The sequence below is a fragment of the Hyaena hyaena genome, unplaced genomic scaffold (assembly GCF_003009895.1).
Source record: "Hyaena hyaena isolate Hyena2069 unplaced genomic scaffold, ASM300989v1 scaffold_449, whole genome shotgun sequence".
Lineage (NCBI taxonomy): Eukaryota > Metazoa > Chordata > Mammalia > Carnivora > Hyaenidae > Hyaena > Hyaena hyaena.
Window position 1 is genome coordinate 929,323 of NW_024081076.1, and position 18,156 is coordinate 947,478.

Genomic DNA, 18,156 nt, shown 5'->3' on the forward strand with positions numbered 1-18,156 from the left:
ACTGCTTATTTAGATATGCACTTTTGTGAAGTCCCTGCTAAAATCTTAATCTATTTTTCAATTAGGTCTTGTCTTTACTTGTTGATTCGTAGGGATTATTTATATATTCCTTATACGAGCTCTTTGTTCATTATATATGTCTACTGATCTTTTCCTACTTTTTCCTTCCTTTTTCTTTTAATGGTTTCTTTTGCTCAACAGTTGTTTTTAATTTTAATGTCCAATTTCTCAAGCCTTTACTTTATGAATCATGCTGTTAATCTTTACTACCAACACCATGAAGTTAATATCCTATATAATTTTTTTGAAGTTGTATTATTTAACTTTCCACATTGAAGGCTACTGTCCACCTGGAATTAATTTTTGTGCATGGTACAATTTTCCCACCATATGTGTGGCCATTCAGTTTGTAGCAATTATTTATTTTTTTAAATGTTTTATTTATTTTTGAGAGAGAGAGATAGAGACAGCATGATCAGGGGAGGGTCAGAGAGAGAGGGAGACACAGAATCCGAAGCAGGCTCCAGGCTCTGAGCTAGCTATCAGCACAAAGCCCGATGCGGAACTCGAACCCACGAACCGTGAGATCATGACCTGAGCCGAAGGCAGCCGCTTAACCCACTGAGCCACCCAGGTGCCTCTGCAGCAATTATTAAAAGAGTTCAACTTTTTATACCATTTTTCAGTTCCACCTTTGTCATAACTCATATATCTATATATTCCTAGATCTACTTCTGGGCCCTATTCTGCAGCTTTGACCTTTTTGTCTATTCTTGTATCAATACTGGCAATGCTGAACTTTACTTGTTTACTTGCTTACAAGTTTACTTATAGTCCTGGAACACAGGGACAGTTAAAGAAATCTCCCACTCCTCTCATTCTGGAAACCTGTAAAGGATCGCCCTTCACCTTCACCATGTGACTTAAAGTATATTCATAGATAACCACCATTCCCACCTCCCAATGTGACTTGACAGCACCATTTGCCACATAGTTTATCCTAAATTCTCCTGGTGTGTCCATTTATATTAGTTGTCTTTATACCCAGAAAAAAATTAAGCTTCTCGTATCTCTATGCCAAGCAAGTAGTTACAAGTTGGAGCCAGTTGCCTGGGCTACATTACCATAGAGACAGGGAGGTAGTGATGCTGCCTTTCTTGAATCATCAAGAGAGATGGCTCGGGGCACCTGAGTGGCTCAATCGGTTGAGCGTCCGACTTCTACTCAGGTCATGATCTCACGGTTCATGAGTTGGAGCCCCGCATCAGGCTTTGTGCTGAATGCTTGCTCAGAGCCTAGAGCCTGTTTCAGATTCTGTGTCTCCTTCTCTCTTTGCCCCTCCCCCGCTCATGCTCTGTCTTACTCTGTATCTCAAAAATAAATAAATGTAGAAAAAAAAATTAAAAGAGATGGCTCCTAGAAAACTTAAGAAAAACACTCCTGCATTGTAAAACTGTCAAGAGGCTGATTTAGCTTCTTTACAGATTTACATAAATCTCAAAGGGATAGAGAAAGAATTTATAAGTTCTTTAAAGGAAATACTCTAAGAAAAGAGATGGAGGAAGTCCTTTTCCCTTTGGTGCCAGGAAAATTTCAGTTCTTTTAGATTTATACGTAACCTTATAATTTCTCCCTTTTGATATTAGTTTTGGTAGTACGAGTCAGACACAGCCCCTCCACATTCCAACTCTTTGTCTGATAAATTGCTACTTGAAGTATTTATCTGCACTGACCCATCAAAGTAAAGTATTTGTTAGTGGAATTGACCAAATTTTAATTAAACTTTCCTCCTACAGGAACCAAAACTTTGTCTTTAACCCAAGCCAACACTGGCAGGTATAATAATCCTTCCTTAACACAAAGAAAGACACTCCCTGAACCTGGCTTCCCTCTCCCAAATGAACGAATGAATGAATGAATGAAAAGTCCCTTTCTGCTTGACTTTTCAGATGTTCGCAGATTTCCCTCTTGCAATAGTTTTCCTCCCCCCCTTTTTTTTTTATTAAATATTTATTTCGAGAGAGAGTGTGCACGCACATGACTGGGAGGTGGGGAGAGGGGCAGAGAGTGGAAGAGAGAGAGAATCCCAAGCAGGCTCTGTCAGCACAGAGCCCAACCAGGGAGTTGAACCCAGGAATCATGAGATCATGACTGGAGCTGAAATCTAGATTTGGATGATCAACTGAATGAGCCACTTAGGCACTCCCTTCCCCTCTTATAATAATCTTTTCACATAAAGGCTTTCCTAAGTCCAGATTTGTTTTTACTTGACAATAACATGCTGTAGTTGTTTTGTTTGTATGTTTGTTTGTTTGTTTTTTACCATGGCTTCATAATAAGATATAATATCTGATAGAGTACAATTTTCCACTTTATACACACCAAGGATAGAGTTCTAATTTTTGTGAGTCTTTCCTAAAGAAATAATCCAAAGTATGTAAAATAATTAATAATTTTCACATTCTTTATAAAACTTAAAACTGCTTTCATAAATTATGATTTATTTACCAAGATAGAATATTAAGCAGTACTGAAATAAAATAACCAGATTAGATAATAATGATTCAAGAACAACCGCCATTACAATCAATAATTCCTTAGATTATGAAATGTAAAAAAAGGGGGGGTGGAAGGGAAATATATCCAAAGCAGTGCTAAAAGACCAAATTCAGCAATCAGAAAAGGAGAAATTCTGAAAAGCTGCTGGAAGACAAAAAAAGCAGACAAGATTGAATTGGCAGAAATAAGAGAGCAGAGGACACCAAAGCCTAAATGATACAGAGGAGAAAACTGATACAAAGATAGAAATGATTGCAAAGTAGTGGAGAGATAGGATGATCTTGAGTTAATAAATTCAGATATCAGTAAAAGGCCCTGTATAAATCCTCAGAGTAATTGAAGGAATCAGCACAGCCAAGTATCAAGTCTCTCTCATATTCCCCCATCTGAATTGTTAGTAGTGATATTATTCTCCAACTTGAAGCCCTGGTTATAGTAGTAATTTTGGCACAAGGCACTCTCAGAGGAACTTGGGTTGGGAGAAGCAAAATAAATCATGAACCATTCCTCCCATCCCCACCCCAAGGGAATAGGGAGCTTTCACACCCAGGAGCTAAACTACCTACAAACCACACACAACCCCACCCGCTGCACCTTCCTTCAAACAACAAAGGGAAGGTTCCTTCTGTGATCAGGGACTGTTTCTACATTCAGACAAAGCTGGACATTGTTAATTTGTGATGGAAACAAAATGGGAAGCACAAAGTTCAGAAATGTGTTGTCTAATACTTACCTCGCATTACCTCATAGGTTTATTATATTCTCTCACGGTGTCCTTTTGGCATAGAAGATGGGAAGAAAAAGTTTGGGATTGAAAGACTACTAACTTCTAATACCTATTCATCTGCCTATCCACTCCATGATGTAAGTATAAGCTTGGTTTTGAAATACTTAATGCCTTTTTCCTCTCCCACATTCAGAGGTTGCCTTGTTGGGAGAGAGAATTTTCCCTTTGCTTCTTCTTTAAGACAGGTTGCTTAATTCTTTCTCATGTTGGGAAAATCCCCCAAAGATTTCCTAGTTCTAAGCTGAGAACTTTAACAGCTATGCTGAAGCGCATAGTTAATACGTCTTTACATTGAGGTTTTAGTGGAAATTTATTTTAAAAACTATTACATTTGTGTGTGAATTTTCTTTAGAACTCATATTGAAAATAGCAGTTTTATTAAAAGAACACTACAGAATAGAATATGTGGACATTTCTGTGAGTCCATCAGATCTTTTCTAATTTATCAAGTTTTTTTTAATGTTTTATTTATTTCTGAGAAAGAGAGAGAGAGAGAGACAGTGACAGTGTTAGCCAGGCAGGGTCAGAGAGAGAGGGAGATACAGAATCTGAAGCAGGCTCCAGGCTCTGAGCTAGCTGTCAGCACAGAGCCCGACGCAGGGCTCCAACCCTTGAACTGTGAGATCATGACCTGAGCTGAAGTTGGACGCTTAACTGACTAAGCTACCCAGGCCCCCCTAATTTATCAAGTTTTGAATCCATAAAGGACTTAATGTCTTAAACTACACTTACATGCTTTCATGTATTCATTTATTAGATACATAGGTGGTTTAAATTATAGGCATTTTCTTGTGTGTGTGTGTGTGTATGTAGTTTTTGGGTTTTTTTTTACAAATTGAATCAGGTTTGTGGCAACCCTGTGTTGAAAAAGTCCATTGGTGCCATATTTCCAACAACAATCACTAATTTCATGCCTCATTTTTTAATTTATTTAAAAAAAATAGTTTTAAATGTTTGTTTGTTTTTGACAGAGAGAGAGAGACAGAATGTGAGTGAGGGAGAGGCAGAGATGGAGACACATAATCTGAAGCAAGCTTCAGGCTCTGAGCTGTCAGCACAGAATCTGACACAGGGCTCAAACCCACGGATCGCAAAATAATGACCTGAGCTGAAGTTGTACGTTTAACCAACTGAGCCACCCAGGCACCCCTCATGTCTTGTTTTTTTGAGACGTGAATTTTTTGGTTTCCCACTGCATATATGAATTGTTTACACAATACTGCAGTCTGTTTGCAATAGCATTAGGTCTAAAACAACAATGTACATACCTTAATTGAAAAATACTTCATTGCTAAAAAAATGCTAACCATCATCTGAGCCGTCAGCAAATTGTAGTCTTCTTGCTGGTGGAGGGTTTTGCTTCTGGACAGCTAAGAACTGATTGCTGAAGGTTGGAGTGGCTGTGGCAATTTGTCAAAATAAGACAGTGAAGTTTGCCACATTGATTTGATTCTTCCTTTCACAAACAATTTCTCTATAAGATGAGATGCTTTTTGATGAACTAGGTCTCTTTACTACTGTCTAGTTGATTAAGCAGAATTTTCCTAAATGGGTGGCAGTTTTTTTTTAATATTTTAATTTTTAAAAAAAATTTTTAAAAATGTTTATTTTTGAGAGAGAGAGAGAGAGAGAAAGAGAGCGCAAGTGGGTAAGGGGCAGAGAGAGAGGAAGACACAGGATCTGAAGCAGGCTCCAGGCTCAGAGCTGTCAGCACAGAGCCTGACACGGGGCTCAAAACCATGAACTGTGAGATCATGAACTGAGCCAAAGACGCCCGCTTCACTGACTGAGCCACCATGGCACAACAAATGGGTGGCCGTTTTTAACAGGAGTGTCAATTCAGGCGAATCTAATTTAAGTGTTAGAGATCTCATCCTCCTTCGCCAGCCCTCTCCTTCCTTTCACACACGTATTTCTTTCCCCTGGGACAAAAGAATTTCTAAGGGATTATAGATTCAAAATCATGCCATGACCATTCAGTAGAGAGATATATATAGTGGGCTAATAAATACTTCACAATGCATTCTCTTGTCTGTCTTCATAGAAATAAAAGTCTTTTTGAAGATTTTGACAATTACTTGTTTTTAGGGCATTGATTCTCTTCTAACTATTACCAAACTAATATCCTCTGTCACCAGCAGCTTTAATCCATAAATCTAGCCTTCCCACAGGGTTCTTTATGATCACTAGAAAGCTTAGTTACCTGTTGTTAGGGATAGTTGTAACTTAACATTAATTTTACTTTTTTTTTCTTTTTTCCTATCCTGAATGCAAGTCTAGATACTAGAGTTTCCCTTATGTGCTTTGAAGAATGGTTTTTCAAGAACCCAAATAGGCTGCCTTTTTATTTCTTTTATTTCTCAAGATTCAGTAGGATTAGTTACAGAAGAAGGAAAAAGAGGGAATCTACGTGATAGAAAAATCTTCCATCTTATATAGGGATTTTCCCATGTGCTTAATTTAAATTGGATCCTTATCCATTTGTCTTCAGCAGTTCATTTGTCTGGGCCAAAAGTTAAAAGAATGTGTTGAACCATCTTGTGTAGATAGTACTTTGCTCTGTCCTGAAGGGGTATTAATAAAGCTATTCAATTTGTAACAATGGGGAAAATCTCGGGCATGAAACAATACTGAGGTTCTTTGGTGCTGAAGTTTGTGACACATATTTTAAGTTTTCTGGCAAAGGGTGGCAGTGATTGCCAGGGTGGACCAGATGAGTTTTCTGGAAGAGATTCCCATCATAGCAGTATGACTTTGGATCATTCACTGGACGTTGCTTGGGTCTAATGTTTCTATACATAAAAGTGTTAACCTGTTTCTAATGTCCCAGCCCGTTATATAGTTATATGAACCCCTGAGCTGTGAATATTCTAGTAGAATTTGAGTAGAGAAGAAAGGGCATTCCACATGAAAGAGCAGCTTGAATAAAGCCAAAGCTTCAAACTTTAACTTGTAGTTTTAAATAACTCGGTGTGAGAATTTAATGCATCCCTATTGTCATAGTTTGTTGTAGATTTGGGGAGATAATTGCACATCAATGGAATATGAAAATCCAAATCTAAAAGTAAAAGAGAACCGTTGCTTCATTCACTAAACTTCTTACGAAAGAGTATTAATTTACTGCACCCTCATCTTTTGCTTTGTCATTCAAGTACCTTCATTTTGACTATCTGTAGGGTCAATATTGGAAGCCATCAGAACCTCCTAACCCTGTCAACGAGAGGCACATACTTTGCCAGAATTGGGCTCGGTTTTCCTATTTTTACAAGGAGCAGCCTTTAGATTTGATTAGGTAAGTTCCTTATACACTATCAAACTGATTAAAACTTGATGATGTGACTTTTATTCAAAGTGGTATCATATTCCATTCTTTTCACTGCTGTTTTCACCCACTACATGTTACATCTTCCCAGTTTTGTATCCACTCTTGGTCATTCATTTGTGAGCAGAATGCTATCGGTGGAACGCGCTTAACCACCATGCAGAGGTAGCTCAGTAGTTCAGAGGCTGGGCCTTGGTATTTAGGGTGGGCTGGGTTCAGATCCAAGTTGGTCAAATTATTTAACCTTGTGAGGCTCATCAGTAAAATGGGAATAACAATGGTACTTTCCTTATGGGGTTATTTAATAATAAAATGAGAGAATGTATATATATATATGTATAAATATATATATGTATAAATATATATATGTATAAACCTATATACATATATATATTTAGCACAGGGAGTAGCACTTAGTGCTTAATACATATTAGCTTTGTTTTGTTTTGTTTTTCTCTGAGTCCAGGAATTTAGAAGACAGCAGAAAGGTTGTGTATGGACGTGTGTGTGTGTGTGTGTGTGTGTGTGTGTGCGCGCGCGCACGCGTGAGTGTAGATCTCAGAGATCTGGGAAGGCATTTGTCCTGTGACCATTTCATTGGCTAAGCAAGAAGACTTTAATGGCAGGTTCCTGCTTTGCACAATAACAATACTACATACATACAGGATGTTAGGAGACTCTTGCTATGATTTCAGTAAAGGAACCATAAGATTAGACCTCTGGTTGTTACAGACCTTGTGTTTCACTCGATTTATGCTTGTAGTAGTATGTTTATATAGCATCCCAGTATCCTTTTTATGAGACTGATTTGGATGCATACATCCGAACAGGTGAAAAGTTAGCCCAGTTGGTTTGTTTAAGGCAAAAAGGAAGGGAAATTTTTAAGAATAAATGAAAGGGGCACCTGGGGGTCTCAGTCGGTTAAGCATCGACTTCAGCTCAGGTCATGATCTCGCAGCTCGTGGGTGGGTTCAAGCCCCGCATTGGGCTCTGTGCTGACAGCCTGGAGCCTGCTTCAGATTCTATGTCTCGCTCTCTCTCTGCCCCTCCCCTGCTCATCTCTGTCTATATCTGTCCCTCAAAAATGAATAAATGTTAAAAATTTTTAAAAAAGAATAAATGAGAGGCAGATAGCATATATAAGCTGGTACTTTTAGTAAATCATTGTCTAAACTGTTTGTTCGATGGATGTTTTAATTGTTTTGAATAATGGTCACTTCATTCTTAAATGACAAAAGTAGCACATTTATAAAAAATTCAAATAATAAAGGGGTGCAAAGTTTTTTTCTAGTTTATTTTGAGGTGTCTCTCAAAATTGGTTTGTTTGCATATAAGTGCAAGCACAAGCAAGGTGCTTTCAGAGAGAAAGGGAGAGAGAGAATTCCAAGCAGGCTCTGCACCCGCAGCACAGAGCCCAGTGCAGGGCTCAAGCCCATGAACCGCGAGATCGTGACCTGAACCAAAACCAAGAGTACCCAGGCACCCCAAGATGTGCAAAGTTTTCAGTGAAATTCTACCTCTATTGAACTTTGCAGAAGTGGCTGCTCTTGATCTGGTATATCTGTTCAGTTCTTTTTTTATGTGCATGCATAGTAAAATGCATACACAATCATATTTTTTCCTTAGAAAAACAATGACATCTTTAGTTACCTTTTTGCTGCAATTTTCTTTTTGTACTAAATAATACATTATTGGTACTCCTCCTATGAATACATGCAGATCTATCTCATGCTCTTTAAGAGAACACAGAGTGCCATATAATGAATTTTGCATAATTCATTTATCTGGTTTTCTACTGAAAAACGGGCTGTCCCAGATTTTTCACTGTTACAAATGTGTTGCTAAGAACGCTTGTCGACATTGTGCCCTTGGAGGATATTTTCCTCGCATATTTTCAAAGAAGCAAAGTCATCTGAATGAAGGTTTTCATAGTTACATCGCTCAAAATATATTGAAAATATGTATTCATTTAACATTTTAAAACTATCAGCAGGTGTTCCTGCTATGAGTACTCCCCAAAGATTTGTATTTATAACCCTAGATGCACACAAACTCATTACATCGTAGATCAGTGCCAGTGTATCTGTAATACTTCATTAGCCCTTGCTAATTTCCTTTAAAAACAAAGTCGAGGCTCAGGTATTTAATCAGATGACAGTGTCTACCTGAAATTTAAGAGCTTTTAAGTTTTTCATTTTCTTATTATAATAACTTATAATTTGCAGCAAGTTATACTCCCTTTTCCATTTCAACAGTGAAATATTTTTACATAAATGTAAATTTTTAACAAAATTTAATGTAAATAAATGATAACTTAGGTGAAAAGTTTTTAACTAGGTAACTGAAAAGACAAAAAAGAAAACTCTCTGTTATCACAGTGGTAGCAATTGCAGAAAACAGCTGCAATTATTATCCCTAGGGTTTCTTTTTAGTGGTTATCTAAGATAATATACTTTTTCTAGGAACAAACAATGAAGTATTTAGGGGTAGAGGATCATATCATATTCAACCAACTGACTTTCAAAAGGCTCATAAAAAGATATCTAAATCTATATAGATATATCAATGGACAAAAGATTATAACAGATTATAATATATCTATATAGATATATTAATGGACAAAAGAGTATAACAGATACTGCACCAAAGAAAGGTATTTATGGATGGCCAATTAGTACATCAAAAGATGCATAACATCTGTATTCACTAGAGGAATATATCTATCTGTACCGATATCTATATCTATAACCATATTTCTATATACCTGTATCATCTAAAGATCGATATATATAGATGTATAGATAAACATATATCTTTTATATCTATATATATGGAAAGAAAATTTTGCAAATGCAACAATATTTTTACAATAAAAAAATTAATATATGGAAGTTATTTGAATTATTCTTGCAACTTTTCTATATATTTGAAATTATTTCCAAATGAAAACGTTAATAAAAGGAGAGTCCAAAAGTAGATTCACACATATATGGTCAAATGATTTTCAACAAAACTGCATGGTTATTCACTGGAGAAAGGATAGTCCTTTAAACAAATGATGTTAGAACAAATAGATATCCATATACAAAACATGAATCTTGATCCTTTCCTATACAGAAATTTAAACTAACTTGAATGGGTCAAGGAACTTAGTGTAAGGGCAAAAATATAAACTTTTGGGGGCACCTGAGTGGCTTAGTCGATTAAGCCTCCAACTTTGGCTCAGGTCTGATCTCACTGTTTGTGAGTTCGAGCCCCATGTCAGGCTTTGTGCTGACAGTTCAGAGCCTGGAGCCTACTTCAGATTCTGTGTCTCCCTTTCTTTCTGACCCTCCCCCACTCACACTCTGTGTGTGTCTCTCTTTCTCTCTCTCTCAAAAAAATAACATAAAATAATAAACATTAAAAAAATTAAAAATACAAAACATCTAGAGAATACTAGGAGAAAAATTTCTATGGCCTGGGATTAGACATAGACTTTTCACAAAAGACAAAGTCCAATTTAAAAATACATAAATCTGACTTAATTAAAATTAAATATGTCTGCTCTTTAAAAGACACTTTTAAAAATAAAAAGGCAAACCATAGACTGGAGAAAATACTTGCAACATACATATCAGTAAAGTACATCTAGAATATTGAGGGAACTCTTTAGAATTCAGTGATGAGACAAAATTATTTAAAATGGACAAAAGATTATAACAGATACTGCACCAAAGGAAGATACTTATGGATGGCCAATTAGTACATCAAAAGACGCATAATACCTGTATTCACTAGAGGAATAAGAGTTAAAATGTTTGCCATTGAGATACCACTACACCACCCACTATAATAACTAAAATCTAAAAGATTGACAACAAGAGCTGACAGGGGTGTGGAGCAACTTGAAATCTCAGAGTGCTGCTAGAATGCAAAATGGAGTAGCAACTGTACAAAAAAAAAAAATTGACACTTTCTTTTCACATTAAATACCCATTTCTGTATACTCAGCAATTCTGCTACTCTTTGCCCAGGACAAAAATAGCATATATGTCCACAAAAACACCACTGTTTGAATGTTTATAGCAGATTAATGAATAATAAGAAAAAATTGGAAACAACCCAAAAGTCCATCAGTTGGTAAATGGATGAACGAATTACCATGTATTCATACAATGGATTTTTTTTTTCTCTGAGAGAAATTACAGATACATGTAACATCAGAGGATGAATGTTAAAAGCATTATGCTAAGGAGAAGAAGCAGGCCAAGAAAGGCTGTGTAGTCTTATGTTTCCATTTATCAAACACTATTCTGGAAGAGGTAAAGTTATAGGGACCTAAATTAAAATAGTGGTTGCCCAGATCTGGGGTTGGGGAAGGGGTTCACTGCAAAGGACCATAAGGGAACTTCTTGAGATGATGGAAATGCTCTCTGTGTTGACTGTGTGGTGCATGCATCTGAACTTACCAAATTACACATGTAGGTGTATTCTATCGTATATGAGTTACACCCCAGTCAGTTTGATTAAAAAACAAAAAGAGAAAAACCCCACCACTCCTCTTAAAGGATTAACTTTCTGGGACTGAGGGTGAGATGGGGTTTGGTGGATTCCTTCTTGGAGAAATGAGCACTGTTGGCCCAGAGGAGCTGCAGTCCTTAACACAGTGACCTGGAGATGGTGTTGAACGCTGCCCCCTAAAGATAATCCCAGTATAGCTGCGACAAGTCTGGGAAATTCCCCAGGACCCGAAAAGGAAATGACCCAGGAGATGAGGGCCAAGACCTGCAGTTGTGCAGGTAGGAAAGTGGCAGATGAATAGTGGATTCCTCGATGAACACAATGTGATCTTATTTATACCACGTACCCATCATCAAGCTGCGGTTCCTCAGCTGCAGCCCACCTTTCTATAATCTGCTTCATGACCTTGAGGCTGGAACTCTCAATATCACGAGTTTGCTTTGCCACTTGGCTCACTGGGACTCAGCCAGCAAGAAACACTGGAGGAGGGAAAAAGGATTTGTTTCTGTTGTTTTTGGTGGGTTTCCTGTTTACTTCTCGTGAGTCCCCAGCGCTTCTAGTCCTGAATATGGCAGTGTCTTCCGGTGGCTGCAGCTGCATGCAGCTTACAGTTTTGCCAACGCTTGCAGATCCGACCCCATCTGACCTGCTCTGAGATCCCAGCACCAGCCTGCCAGGACCTCCTTCTCAGAGACCGGGGTCCCAGCCCCACAGGCCCTCTCCTGTGACTTTAGAGATACCAACAGCAGCTATGACCCCCCTCATTTGGGATGACATCAGCTCCCAGAGCACCAGGTTGTTTATGATAACTTTGGTCATCCAAAGTGTGATTCTGTATCACAGCGCTATAGTTTATAGGTTTTCTTCCTTGCTTCCAATGAGCCCCTCAGTTTTTATATTTTGGTTATCCAGCTACGGATTTTGTTTGATTTCTCCACTGTTTTTACCCTGCTTAGTAATAAACAATCTGTGGGAAGTTCTGCTACTCATGAAAATTTCTCCCTAGTTGTAGCATGTAGAATGGTTCTCACTTGAACCAATATTCACTGTTTTGGTTGTAACATGAGTTTCTGACTGTAGCACTCCTTCCTCATTTAGACATTGTCACTCCTTTGACACAAGTTGCATCAGGAGCCCTGGGAACTGGATCCCATGTCTTTATAACATTCCTCCCTTTTCCTCACCAAAACTCTACCCCTCTCACTTCACACATAAGATTTCAGTTTGTTTTCAGTTTTAGTTAAAACTCAGGAAAGTGGCACTCTACCTGATCCCTTTCACCCCATTCCTTGCCCTCTTTTCTTATTCATTATCCTTTATAGCTGTCCAGCTTCACTGTTTTCTGGTTTATCTTTAAAAAAAGCAGGTATATGTATTTTCTGAACTTTCTCTTTCATTTTCAAGTGGCATTCTATATAGACTCTTCAGCAATTTGCTATTTTCACTTAACCATGTAGCTTGAAGATCAACCCATATGCATTCATTGAGACATCCTCCTCCATTTTTCAGCTTTATATGTACCTATTTCACCATTATATGTACTTGGACATTTAAGTAGGCTCCCAGATTTCATAATTACAAAGTGCTTCCATGAGTAACAATGTACCTGGGTATTTTTGTATTGTTGAGAGTGTATTTTCAGGGTAAATCCATATGTATGAGATTGTTGGGTTGCAGGGTAAATGTGTATGTAGTTAAATATCACCAAATTCCCTTCACTGGACCATTTAGAATCCCCACCAACGGTATATGAAAGTGCAGAGAGCATGATCAAGTTTTCTAATTCTTGCTAACTGATGGGTGAGAAATGGTATTTTAGTGTAGCTTTAATCTGTACTTCCCTTATTATGTACACAATTGAACATCTTTTTGGATGTTAAGGGACATTTTTGTAGCTTTTTAAATGAATAGTATATTCATATCTCTTGTCCATTTTTTCTATAGGATTTTTGCCTTCTTTCTCAGTGGTTTTCAGTTTTTTATATACTCAGGTTTTATAACCCTTTATCTGTAATATGTATTCTTAGTATTTTCTCCAAGTTTGCCTTTTGCATTTTGACTTTGCTTATGGGTTTTTTAAAAATTTGTTTGCTTGGTTCTTGCTACGTAGAAATACTTTCTCATTTTTGCATGAAGTCAAGTTTATCAAATTTTTATTACATTTGGATTTTTAATGACAGAATGCCTTTCTATAAACACAAATTATAGAGGCTTTCACCTACATTTTTTTTTTTACTTGAATAGTTTCCATTTTATGCTTAGATTCCTGTTCCATTAAAAATGTATTCTTACATATTGGGTGAGGAGTATATCTAGTTTTATCTACTTGTCCCAACACCATTTATTAAGAAGTTTATTGAGATTGCAGTAATTTGAGGTATGACCTGTATCTTCGAGGGTTTTTTTTATAATGTTTTATTTATTTTTGACAGAGAGAGTATGAGAGGGGGAGGGGCAGAGAGCCAAGGGGGACAGAGGACTCTTAGCAGGCTCTGTGCTGATGGCAGTGAGCTCAGACTCACAAATTTTGAGATCATGACCTGAGCCAAAATCAAGCATCCGACTTTGGCTCAGGTCATGATCTCACAGCTTGATTTTGAGCCCCCGAGTGAAGCTCTGTACTGACAACTCAGAGCCTGGAGCTGTCTTCAGATTCTGTCTTGCTCTTTCCCCTCCCCAACTAGTGCTCTGTCTCTCTCTCAAAAAAATAAATAAACAGTAAAAATTAAAAAAAAAAAAAAAGAGTTGGATGCTTAAACTGCTGAACCACCCAGGCACCCTGTTACTACCTTCATCTTATATACTAGATTTCTATATGCAGTTGAGTTTATTTCTGAATATTCTATTTTATTCCTTTGATCTAGCTACCTACTCATGCATCAGTACCACACTGCTTTAACTATAGCACTTTTGCTGTAGTATGTTTTATTATGCAGTATGTTTTACTATGTTTTAAAGTCTGTCTGGGCTGATAACCCATCATAGCTTTTACTCTCAGTGTTTCTTTGTACATTCTGCATGTTTGTTCCTCCATGTAAACTTTATTATCAACTCATCTAGTGCTTTACTAAAAAAAAGATCATTGGTATTTATAAGGAATTAAATTTATAATTTAACTTAGGCTGGCCTGATAGTTTGATGGTAATTCAGTCATTCTAATCAAGGAAAAGCCATGTGAAGGAAAAGATATGTCTTTGTTCAAACATATTTTTGGGTTTTTCAAGAGTGTTACAGACTTTTCTTTGTATACATTAAGTAACTTTCCTAAATTTAATCCTATTTTATTTTATTTAAAAAAATTTTTTTTAATGTTTTATTTGTTTTTGAGAGAAAGAGAGAGAAACAGAGTGTGAGCGGGAGAAGGGCAGAGAGAGAGGGAGACACAGAATCGGAAGCAGGCTCCAGGCTCTGAGCTGTCAGCACAGCCCAACACGGGGCTCAAACCCACAAACTGCGAAATCATGACCTGAGCTGAAGTCCGACACTTAACCGACTGAGACACCCAGGCGCCCAATCCTAACTATTTTATATTTTTGTTGCTTTATAAATTATGTATCTCTTAAAATATATAATTTAACTTGTTTTTATTTATATATTGAATGCTGTAAATTTTGCATCATAATTTTATATTCTGATGCTTTAATGAATTTTTCATTAAACTAGTTTTATCATTGATTTTTTAAGGTTATCCAGATATATTACCATGTCATTGTTTTTGAGAGAGACAGAGAGAGAGAGAGAGAGAGAGAGAGCGCATGTGTGAGAGTGAGTGGAGGAGGGGTGGAGGGGAGAGAGAGAAAGAATCTTTTTTTTTTTTTTTTTTTTTANAGTTTATTGTCAAATTAGTTTCCACATAACACTCAGTGCTCATCCCCAAAGTGCCCTCCTCCATGCCCATCCCCCCCACCCCCCACCATCCATCAGTCCTCAGTTTTTGTCAGCATTCAAGAGTCTCTCATGGTTTGCCGAGAGAGAGAAAGAATCTTAAGTAGGCTACACTCACATCTATCTCGGAGCCTGAGTCTGGCTTGATCTCACGACCTTGAGATCATGACCAGAGCCCAAATTAAGACTTGGACACTTAACTGATTGAGTCACCCACGCACCCCACCATGTCATTTTTAAATAGAAATAGTTTACTTTTTCTTTACCAATTCTTATGTCTCCAGTTATTTTCTTTTGTTCAGTTGCATTGGCTAGTAATTCCAGAGCATTTTAAATAGTAATGGATAGTGGGTGTCCTTGCCTTGTAGAATGTTTATAGTGTGTCCTCATAAGTAGAAAATTATTTTGCCCTTGTACATTACTTTATCATTTTGCTAGGAAGCTTCGAGAGTTTTGTTTGCTTGTTTGTTTTGAAGTCTGACTATTTTAACACATTATGTTTTAGAATTGATTGTTTTAAGTTAATTTTTCCTGGTTCCTTCTGGATCCTTTAATGCATACCTTCTATTTTTGTTTTGTGTGTGTGTGTGTGTGTGTGTGTGTGTGTGTGTGTGTTCAGGAAATTGTTCTTGGGTTGTAGTTTTATTTATTTATTTTTTTTTTTACAAATAGTTTATTGTCAAATTAGTTTCTACATAATTGGGTTGTAGTTTTAAAACATTAGTTCTTTTCCATTGTTTTAATTTTTCCAATTATATGTATATTTGGGCTTTTTTGCCTGTCTTCATATCAGACAATTTCTCTGGGATTCTTTTCACTTCTCCATGTCATTTTCATACTTTCGATAGGTTTCCTGTTCTTCTTATTGTCTTTTATTAGATTTTCACTGAATTCTCCCTTTATTCTTTCTTTTGAATAGCTTGTAATTTCAGCATCAATTTTGATATAACCTTATGTGATTTTACTTTTTCCTCTCTTTATGGAGTTTCCTCTATTTATTCCATTCCCCCCCCCGACACTTGTTATTTTTATATTTCTGATGCTTTCTTATATTTTCAAATATTTATTTGAGAACATTTAATTCAGTTTGTAGTGTTTTATTACACTGTTTCTTTTGTTCTTTTGGTAGAATATTCATTAGCTGAGATTATTTGTTTAACATTTTCAGTTTTTGTAACAGAGAGTTGTATGGTTACGGTTGGCTTTTGTCTCTGTATTTAACACACACACACACACACAGTCTCTAGCATTACAGTGGGCTCCTCTACTAATCCTTAATTGTTCTGTGCAGTTTCTTTTATGGATGATGGCATGTGCTTACTGTGTGCTATTTCTCTCATTTCTACAGGATCCTTCCTCTCATTTCTTTCTCTTTACTACAACACCTTTAAAAAGTACCAGCCTTTATATCTGATTATTCCCCCCAAATATCACTTCTCTGAGACTACCACTTCCACTCTTGCTTATTTTCAGATCCCTTCCTTTTGCCCCATGCTGTGAATTACCATGTCCCAGAGAGGTTCAGTGTTATGACATTTAGCGACATCGTTTCCCTCCCAGGGGGTGATTTTGTCTGTAGGTGTCTAATGTCTCCACCTTACTTTACATTTTTTTAATTAGAATTTCTTTTTTTTAATGTTTTATTTATTTCTGAGAGAGAGAGAGACAATGTGAGCAGTAGAGGGTCAGAGAGAGAGGGAGATACAGAATCCGAAGCAGGCTCCAGGCTCTGAGCTAGCTGTCAGCACAGAACCTGACGCGGGGCTTGAACCCACGAACCACGAGTTCATGACCTAAGCTGCAGTTGGATGCTCAACTGACTGAGCCACCCAGGCGCCCCTAAATTCGAATTTCTTATGCACCGTCTTCACTGCTCTTTGACTCCTCAGTTTTGTGGCAGCAGGTGGCACACGGTCTGTTGGATATAGGTTTATTTCTTTACCTATAGGTAATTTGATGATCATGGTGTTCTTTGTCATGATACTGAAGGCCAGCATCAGGGGTGGTTTTATTTCCTCTCATTGTTGATTTTATGTTTTTTAGGAAAAGTTTTATAGATTTGATGGCACCTAATAGCAAGAGGGTAAAAATAAAAACATCCTTAAAAAGAGAAAGGAATTGTCCATAGATGCATGAATACAATGCACAAATTCCTTTAATTTTTTTGAAGTTATTATTTTTGAGAAAGAGCAAGAGAGGGGGAGAAAGAGAATCACAGGCAGGCTCTGTAACATCAGCGTGGAGCTCGAACCCATGAACTGTGAGATCATGATCTGAACTGAAATCAAGAATCAGAAACTTGGGGCACCTGGGTGGCTCAGTTAAGCATCTGACTTCTGCTCAGGTCATGATCTCATGGTTCATGGGTTCGAGCCCCACATCGGGCTCTATGCTGCCAGCTAGCTTGGAGCCTATTTCAGATTCTGTATCTCCCTCTCTCTCTGACCCTCCCCTGCTCATGCTGTCTCTCTCTCAAAAATAAATAAAACAATTTTAAAAAATTAAAAAAAAAATCAGAAACTTAACTGACTGAGCCATCCAGGTGTCCCACACAGATTCCTTTAATGAACAATTATTAAACATCACTGGATATCAAGCAAGAGAGGAGGGATACAATGATAATCAGAACATCATTTCCTAATATGAATATGTTCCCAGGAAGACACAGGAATGTGTAATTATAACAGAATGATAACTCATGGAAGAACAGCACAGACGAAAAAGTACCCACCTTTATGACAAGCTCAGGGAAAGTTTCACAGCACTGCTTCTTGAACTGACTCTTGAAAGATAAGTAGCAAGTTGCTAAGTAAAACAAGTGGGGTAAGAATGTCTCAGGCGGAGAGAAGAAGTACACAGCACGGGGCTGAGAAAAAACACTGCACATTTAATTCATCACGTAGGAGTAGAAGCAGGTGAAACTGAATGTTCATCAGCAACGTCATGCAGGACTCTGCTAAAAGAAGTGATAAAACCTTTGAAGGAGGAAATGGGCAAGGTTCAGTTTTTTGCTTTAGAACCATCACTACATTGGAAATGAGGAAGACGGTTGAGAGGGATGCAAGACTGAAGTCAGGAAAGTAAGAAAGCTATTATGAAT

The 18,156-nt window shown here is 37.3% G+C and overlaps 1 protein-coding gene across 1 annotated transcript in view; it reads left to right on the forward strand.

Annotated features, from left to right (window-relative positions):
• The window catches only part of ANO5 (anoctamin 5), a 102,317-nt gene that overhangs the window by 51,005 nt on the left and 33,156 nt on the right, over positions 1–18,156 (forward strand). Inside the window, exons 9-10 of the mRNA XM_039253280.1 lie at positions 3,310–3,423; positions 6,523–6,638. Coding sequence (XP_039109211.1) covers positions 3,310–3,423; positions 6,523–6,638 — 230 coding nt within the window. The remainder of the gene's footprint in view (positions 1–3,309; positions 3,424–6,522; positions 6,639–18,156) is intronic.